The 8,962-nt window shown below is 39.0% G+C and overlaps 1 protein-coding gene across 1 annotated transcript; it reads right to left on the minus strand.

Moving 5' to 3' along the window:
* Positions 1 to 93: 93 nt before the first annotated feature.
* On the minus strand, positions 94 to 3,466 carry RPS27L (ribosomal protein S27 like). The gene is made up of 4 exons (XM_027466058.3): positions 3,316 to 3,466; positions 3,080 to 3,188; positions 1,370 to 1,480; positions 94 to 288 (listed from the first exon to the last, which is right to left on the minus strand). Exons 1-4 carry the CDS (start codon positions 3,319 to 3,321, stop codon positions 260 to 262), a joined length of 255 nt encoding a protein of 84 aa, XP_027321859.1. The 5' UTR covers positions 3,322 to 3,466; the 3' UTR covers positions 94 to 259.
* Positions 3,467 to 8,962: the final 5,496 nt, after the last annotated feature.

The following is an 8,962-nucleotide window of genomic DNA, read 5'->3' on the forward strand; positions in this document are numbered from 1 at the left end:
CAGATTTTTATATTAATTTTTATATTAAATGACAACACCCAATTATAATGCACTGTTTAAAACTATAGAAATAAAGCTCAGTTGTCCGTAAACTTGCACTTCAAACTGTTTATTGAAAAAGATTGCAGCTCATCAGTCACCAGTACCATGTCATTTTTACAAAATCAATCATAATTACATTGTTATATTAACAGACATTTTCTTAAACAGCTAAGGCTTTCAGGAACACAGATCCAAAGCTCTATGCTGAAAAGAATACTTAGTGTTGCTTTCTTCTAAAGGAGCAGCCTGCAAAGAAATGACAAGTAGAAATATGAATAGTCTTAAATTACTAGATGACATTGAAAAATTGTTCACCCAACTGAAGTTGGGAACTTGCATAGTAAATTTAAACTTTGTGTACCATAAGAGGTAACTACCTAGCACATCGAGTCTACTCTAATCCAGCATGGTCATCTTGAATTCATTTTATGCTAAGGCTCAGGTGTACTACTTTTTTTGAGATGTCTTTTAAAATTCTAGTGTACTGTTCTATCCCTTAGTGGTACAAATCCTAAACTGAAACAGTAGCTAGGGAGTGTTGGTGCCTTTTCAACTGCTCAACAGCCTCATTTCAGGTATTCTATCCTCATATAAACTACTGCTGTATAGTATTACGCAGTACAAGCAGTACTATATATAATATGTACACTAAATTTTGTCCTTTAAATGTAAGGTGAATGAAGTCTGGATTCATTCTTCAAATTTCTTGAAACCCTTATGTGTTTCCAGTGCTTTTCATATATCCTAGCTGTTGGATTATGGTTCAAGACATCAGTGTTATAACGAGTTATCTGCATGCAATTAACTGTAGTTATTTGTTCCCTTAAAATTTATATAAATTTCAATTAAGTAACGTGAACCAGGGAACTGCATTACAGCACCTCTATTTAAAAATAAACAAGCAAGCCACCACTGACTAGCAGAGGCATGGAATCATGTTAACCTAGCCCAAGTACCCTACTTCTTTAATGGTAACTTTTTTAACCCTTTAAAATTAGTTCAGAAATAAATAACCTTTAGCCTAGTGTTAGCCTGAAAGAAGATACAAATCAAAGCATCAAATATCAAGTGTGCTTGATCAAAATCTAGCTGCCAAGTTCCCTCGCATATCTATCTGCGTAGCCATTAAAAAAAAAAAAAAAAGTGCAGAAAAACTTGCAAGCTAGGGCCCAGTAACAATGTTTTTACTAGTTAAACAAAACATCTTGAAAAATAAGCTTTCCGGTATCAGTTTCCACAAATCAAAGCTAAAAGATTTGCAGACTATCACTACGTAAATGCACAGTCTTAACTGGAATATTGGGATTGCTTAAACAGTACTCCTTACCTTCTGTGAGCCTAGCCTTTCCCCCAGTAGGCTGACACAGGATGGTTGAGCAGCCTACACACAGAACTACTGTCTGAGCATGGCTGAATACAGTGGTGATCTTGTAGCACCCTGGAAAACAGCATTATTAAACTTTCCACTGAGTGTTCTAGCATGTTTTAAAATGTATGTGTAATTGAACCAGATACTCTAAATATACTTGTTTCAATTTAGTATTTTGTTACAAAGCACACCAAGTAAAACATTGTTACTGTAGTCTGAAACACTTATTTGTTTTTATTGATATGCATAGAAAAGCAAATTAGTTAACTGAATGAAACTGTTACACCTCCCCATGTGAAAATCATCAAGGGAGCCTTAGGGCTGACAAGCCTCAATTTACCTGCAGTATGTGTCGTCTAAAAAGCAGGAGCTGGATACCTTATTTTCATCCTAGACTAGCCTTCTGTGCTGATCAAAAGAATCTTCTAGATAAAGAAATAATTATTTGTTGTACTAGAACATTGCTGAGCGTTGATCAAGTTTGTCAGCTGTGAATGTGAGCACTGCTGCTCAAAACTGTTTGCTTTCTGTTTAATAATTAGTGCACATAAGGCACATGCTCAGTCGTACTGTGTAAGGCTAGTGCCATGTTTACATAAGGCTAGTGCCAAAAGACGTGCATAGAATAATAACTTCAGTGTATTCCAGATTCAAGACGAGCATCAGGAAAACTTTAACTTCTAAATTCTACAACTTTTGGAAAACATGAGATCGATCTCATAAACTTCTTATGCAAAAGAATTTTCATGTCTTTCATTATTTGCCCTTGAAAGTATTTTTAATTAGGAGGAATAGGAGAGACAATTTGTAGTGGATTTAATCCAGATGCAGATATAGAAAATAGATGAGGGTGAGCACAGATTCCATTTTCAGCATGTATGGCCCAGAAAGATAGGATAGAAGTATACATGTCACAAGGAAGGTCCTCAGAAAGCTCCATGATGAGAGTTTTTTTATTTTAAGTGAGCAGTTTATTTGCAAACAGTTTTAATGACTTTACCTCACTTTTAGATGGAAAGCAATGTCTGAGAGCTACTTAGAAATCTAAACTACTAAGAATAGAATAGTAAGAAAAAATGAATAGAGAAAAATTCCTTCTCATCAAGATGACTGCTACTGTAAGTCAATCCATGTATGCATTTCTCTGTTGTTTTCTTACTGTTACCACTTTCTAATGTTGCAGTGCTGTCTAGGAGGTAAGGTACAACTTTTGATTTCTGCACCCGTAGTATTGCTGTATGTGTACACTGCGGCTGTATGTGTCCTTGTGAAGTGTCTTTCTGGCTGTTCTGGAACCAACTTACAAAAGGAAGAAAACAAACATTGCTTTTATTTGAAACTCGGGCCATGGGTGATTTAAACCACCCATGTCATCTCACTTCTCAGAGCTGCAGATCTGAGGGGTTGTCTCCCGCCCCTTCCCCGTGCCAGGTTTCCATTAAGGACTGTTGTTTTTCCTATTTTAGACCTCTAGAAAAATAGATAAACGGATAGCTTCAGTAAATTTTTTTAAACGTTTGGACTAAAAGAGTTCTCAAGAAAGAAAAGTACATTTTTCCCCCTACAGATCACGTACACCACGTTTAGAGAACAAGCCTCCCCTCTGCGGTGGCACAGAGCCCCAAGAAAACGCGTGTCCGTCCTCCTGCCCGCCACGCAGCCCTGTACCTGGGCACTTGACGTCCATGAAGTAGGAGTTGGGGCTCTGCACCAGCCGCTTCTTCTTGTGCTTCCTCTTCTCGTCCTCCAAGGAGGGATGCACCAGGTCCTTGGCCAGCTGCGGAGGGCAAGGGCAGAAACGCGCCCGCGGTCAGACCCCGCTCCCCGCCGCCCTTAGCGGGGGCCCGAGCGCGGGGACCGGGACCCGACCACCCCCCGCTCCCCGGGCCCGGGGCGCCACTCACGGGCATGGCCGCGCCGCCGCCCCTTCCCCGCCGCGCTTCCTCCGGGCGCTCGGCGGCCCCGGCTCGGTGGTTGGCGGTGGCGGCGGGCGGGGCGCGGGGCGGCCTCCGCGGCGGGGCTGAGCCGCTGGCGGCCCGGGAGGCGCTGAGAGGGGAGCTCCGGGCGAGGGGCTCCCACGGGCTCCCGGGGACGGGTGTGCTGCTTTCCCCCAGGCAGCAGCGCTTTGGGATTCAGCTGGAATCCGAGGAAGCAGGGAGGAAGGCAAAAGCCGCAATACGGTGCTGGGTCTCATCGACAAACCGGCTCGTTTTCCCTTTTACAGATGAATGTGGCACAGAGGGAAAACATACTTCTAAAATAGCATTCTTATGTCGTCATGTGTAGTTGCTAGAAATTCTAAAAGAGGGTTTTTGTATAGTCGTATATAGGTGCTAGAAACATCATCAGCGTTCAGGTAGTTCTCTTTTTGCAAGGCATATTCATACCTCTGTTGGTGAAGAGATAAAGCTCTTAATTCTACTTTTTAGGTAATAAAAAAAAATCCAGAAGTCCCATATGCTTTTATTTTAGATGTTGACTAAATTGTCATGCACTGTGATGCTAAATTGTCATGTAGCATGCTAAATGATGTGTTACTTGAACCTGCATATTCTTTTGCAGTTTCCCACCCCAGTCAAAAAGAAAAATACAGAGGAATTTCTGTGTTAACTGCATTTGGAGAACATATGAGAAATGAATAAATCACAGTGGGAATGCAGAAACATTTTTTCATAAATTCTGTTACTAAAAGGTTGAGTCATTTTTTTTCCCACATGTCAGTAAAAACAATCATAGATATAATCTGTAAAGACTGCTGGACTTAATTGAATCAAATCCTGAACATTTAAAAGTGTAATTCATTAGAAGCCCAGTAAGTGGCAGAAATAGACCTTGTAAAAATTGCATAGTGTGAAAAGTCTTCTGAAAACATACAACAGGCAGCATGTAGAGCCACATCCCTTTTGAAGAGAACTCACACATTTAACAAAATTTGTTTTAAAAGTTTGCCATGTGCACAAGTGAAACTGTGAATTTCATGGAGGCATACCTTTCTCACAACAGTATTCTCAAAGCTGGCATGGCCTCTCCAGTGCTGCTGCTGTACACTTTCAGAGTACCTCCTTCCATGCCCCAAGCCCTGCGTTATTCTGCAAGAATAGAGCCATGCGTTGTAGTGCTTCAATACATTTCATTGGCTCCTAGTGTCACCATCACAACTATGGTCTTGTAACACTAATGTTATGTTAGCGTTTTTTTGTTACGCTCCTGAGTGATGATGACACAGGGAGGTGTTTCGCAAGACTGTTTTGCTTTATCATGGGGACTTTAATATGAAAGGCTGTGACTCATGCTGTCCTGTGCACGCTGTCCTGTGAAGCTAGGAGCCTAACCCAGTTAACAGCACAGCCGGAGAGGGGAGGTTGAGTTAGAGTCTGAAGGAGAATTACAATTTTCTTTGGTTAACAAAATAACTTCACCACATATAAAGCACCACCAGCACCACCAACAAAAAAAGTAGAACTTCTGAAGTGTGGTTCTCCTGCACCTCTTCCTCCTAGCTCTCCCTCCTTAAATGTCTTTCCTGCAAGGACCCTGTAGTGCTTGAGGACAACTTTAGATTCACAGTTCACATGAAAGGTTGGTTTCTGTGGAAGGAGGGGCACACAGGATGATCTGAAAACAGGATGTGTTTTGGACACATCCCTCTGTTTGGTTCTCTATTTTGGTTTTACTGGGAGATTCATTTCCTTTTCATAGCTGTTTGTAGTTCAGAGTGACCTGCTAAATGACTCAGTTATAACACATTACCTTCAGTCTTATGATAAAAAGCTTTATATATATATATATATGTATATTTATATATATATATAAAAGTACTATTAAAGTATACTATTTGGAAAACAGAAACACAGCACTAAGTTTAGGTTGCAAGTTAACTGTTAACCAGGAGAGTAATGCAGTCCATCTCTGCTGGGTTTGTACCACAATGGCATGGCCTACAAAGAGAGAGAGAGATTCAGGTCCAAGGGAATGACTCTGATGACGTGCCTTGTGGTTTTCTTCTGCTGGGCTGTGCCTGGAGGCCCTCCTTGTGTCAGGGAGGTAGCACTGGAGCACCTGTTCGCACCCATGCCACCCTGTTCTGTTCTATTTGTGGCCTTCTGCAGCTGCATCTTGGGGTTCGTTGCAATTTGCCCTCTGATGCTGCAAAAATACAAGCTTTTTTGTGTTTTTACTACAAAACATTTTTTAAACTGACTGTGGTCACCGAGGAAGTGAATATTGATGGATTTGTGAAAAAAAAAAATCATTTGAATAATGCTTCTAGTGGTTTGTCTAGTGTACTAAAATGTGGATTGCTCTCTCTGTAGTAGTATCCTTAAGACCATTTAGATTTCCACACACTAATCAGGTCTAAGTTGCACCCAAAACAAGGTTCACTTCAAGTGGTATGTTTGATCTGGAACACAGACTGCCTGCAGTTTTGCCTGTACTGCAGAATTAAGTATAATAACTTTTAATTAGTTATAAATTAATGTTATAATCCATGGTGTACATAGTCGATTTAAATATGCTTATGCTGTGGTAGTTTAGTTTAACACTGGAATTTGAAGAAGGTCCACGTTTAGCATTATCTTAATGGCAAACATTAAAATTGATGGAACTTACAGATAAGAGTCTTACAGAGCATACTCTAGGTAATGACTTGATTTAACCTCTGCTATATACAGTTCTGCAACATATAAATGTGGAAAAGTCAAACATTTAGATCACTAGTGTAAAGTACTGTTCTTTCTGAAGACCCCCAAAATTAAACCAACCTTGTTAAAACCACATCTTAAAAGTGGAACATAACAACATGTCAAATGCACTAAGCAAAGTGTAGGATGAGCACAGAAGTATCTACCTGCAGAGAGAGACATATTTACTGTAACTGGGGAATAAGTGACATTTTTGTAAAGGAATGTCATGTGATAGTCATTGAATGGTAATAAATTGCAGGGACATCTGCCAAAACCACGGTTGTTAAAAGTATATTTCAAAAATATTATCATATTAACTATCAGAGTCCCATAGCTAAGGAGCAAAGTTCATGTTAATGATTTGTAGTTACGTGGCATTCTGGGAAGGACTGCCTCATAAGCTTATCTTTTGTAGAACTTGAACCTGTAGATTCTAATTAGTGCCAGGATCTTAGTTCTACCGATGTTTCAAACTTTTGTTTTTTGAAACCTTGTACTTACACAATTAAGATCTAGAATTTCTTATAATTTTATATGCATTGAATAGAAAAGATTGAATAGATGAAAATTTTCACAAAGTTCTCTTTGTACGTAGCTGGTCTCACCTTTAAGCAGAGAGGAAAAATGATTTTTGAAAGTTAGTGTATCATTTGAGACAGTAAAATGAGAGTAGGAATGAAGGAGCAAGTTTATAATCTGGCACTCTCCTAAAATGTGTGTGTTGGTTAAATAGATACAAGTATTTTCTGTTTTGCTTTTTGTTTGTTGGCTTTTTTTTTTTTTTTTTTAAGGTGTAGGTAAAGATTGTATTTATTGCATATGAATAGCAGGAGTAAATATATTTTGCTATTCATTTTGATGCCTTTCTTAAACTGAGTGCTTTACTAGATGCACTTTACATACACGTTAGTGACTAATGGAATTCTGCCATTCCTTGGTTGGGACTTGGTGTGTGTTTTCTGGATGAGCATGGCTGTTACTTAGTGCTTGTAAAAGTTTTTAAAATCTTGCTTTTTTGAAATCTGGAAATCAACATTATCATCGACATCTAGTCAACATTGTTATGGTGTTTTCCACTTTTTCGTAGTGCCAAAAGCTAAAGTATAATGTCAACCTTTTTCTACTTACTACATGCTCAGTGTTCCCCGTAGTGGTTGTTCCATGTCATAAAAAAAAAAAAAAAAAAAAAGTTTAATTGTAGCTGATCTATTTGACTTCAATACAGCATAATACAAATGTTGTCTTTTCTAGTTTAGTGCTCTAACAAAGATTAGATTTCAAAGTATTTTCATGGACAGGTATCATAATGTATTGGTTATTGAGCCTAAAAGCTTAGATACATGTACTGGAAGGTGTACAATTGTACAGTTAAATTTTTTTGTGCATCTTATCAAATAAAAAAAAAACTTTCAGATTTTATATCTCATTTTTTAATGCAATTTTAAAGTTCATGGTTAAATAAACATCTGTCCCTTGAATCTGGCAAACTGGCACTTTTCCAAATCACAACAGAACACAATATTGCAAAGCACCAGTGTAATTAAAGAGGGAAATAATTTGCATTATTTTTCTATAAAACTACTCTTGAGTAACAGATGGCGATCACAAACATATTGCTTCAGAGACATATGGAAACCTATTTGTTCCACAAAACTCAGGAGTGAATATTAACCCCAAAATTACTCTCTTCATTGCTGAAATACGATGTAGTAATCTCCAGTATGGCCCTAATTACAGTACTCATGAGCAATTCGTGTCTCTGAAAATACAGATATATGGAAATGTGTCAGAGATTAGGTTTTCATTTGCAGTTTCCTATAATTCGATTATTCATGCTAGTCTGAAACAATTGATAAATTTGATTTGACTGCCTCTGTGCCAGGTTGTCATTATCATTTATAAACAAATCTTGGATTAAGTATAGTAACAGCCTACCGTAACATGTAAACAGCCCAACTCCAAATCATGCAGTAAAAAAAAGTTCTCATATTGCTGCCTTGGTTCTGCCCTATCAGATGATATCTGTGTCTCCCAGTGGTCTTAATCAAGGAGTGACATTTTTACTTGAATTGCAACATGGAATCTCTGTTATAAAGTTAGATTTCAATACAGTTAACTGGAAGTTAAAGTTAGCAGTTATGCCAAGCTGTAATTGAATTCACCTTGTACTGAGTTTTACATCAGATCTGTCATGGGATTATTATTTTTTAAGGTTTGTTATCACAAACATATGGGCCAGGAACATCACCAAACTGAGACACTTAATAAGGAAGATTTGGAATGGTTCATAATTAGGAATTTATCAGCTTTTGCTTTTCCAAGTTTTATTATGACTGACGTAATTTATTTGGAGTGACTCTTCAGCACACTTTGTGTAAGTACAGCAGTGGCCAGCTGTTAAGATAGCCCGCCCTACTTTACCCCAACAAAATCTAGGTTGGGTGCTTGGAATATGGAGGCTACCTGAGTGTGTATGAGAGAATTTTAATATTTAAAGCTAATTCTGCTTGCTTCTAGACTCAGCATATACGTTTGCCATATTCATGAAAAAGGCAGAGATGTTTTACACCTCACTCCAGCCTGGCTCCCCAGCCCCTGCCGAGCCGCCTGCATGGGGGAGACCGAGCCTCCTGGAAGCTTGGCTAGAGCGCTGGCACGTCGGGCCTCCACGGTGCCAGTCCCGCAGGGGATGGTGTGAGGCAAACTGCCCTTCTGCCTTGGTGCCCCTGGTAGGGATGTGAGAGCTGTTAGGGGATTTATAGCGTTAGGCGTTTGTGTTTAGAGCTTGTCTGGAGGCTGCGGTTTTTGAATTAAATTAAAGCAATAGCTCTTTGCTGCTATTTTAAAGCATTTCAATGATGTTATT

This window comes from Anas platyrhynchos, chromosome 11, assembly GCF_047663525.1.
Source record: "Anas platyrhynchos isolate ZD024472 breed Pekin duck chromosome 11, IASCAAS_PekinDuck_T2T, whole genome shotgun sequence".
Lineage (NCBI taxonomy): Eukaryota > Metazoa > Chordata > Aves > Anseriformes > Anatidae > Anas > Anas platyrhynchos.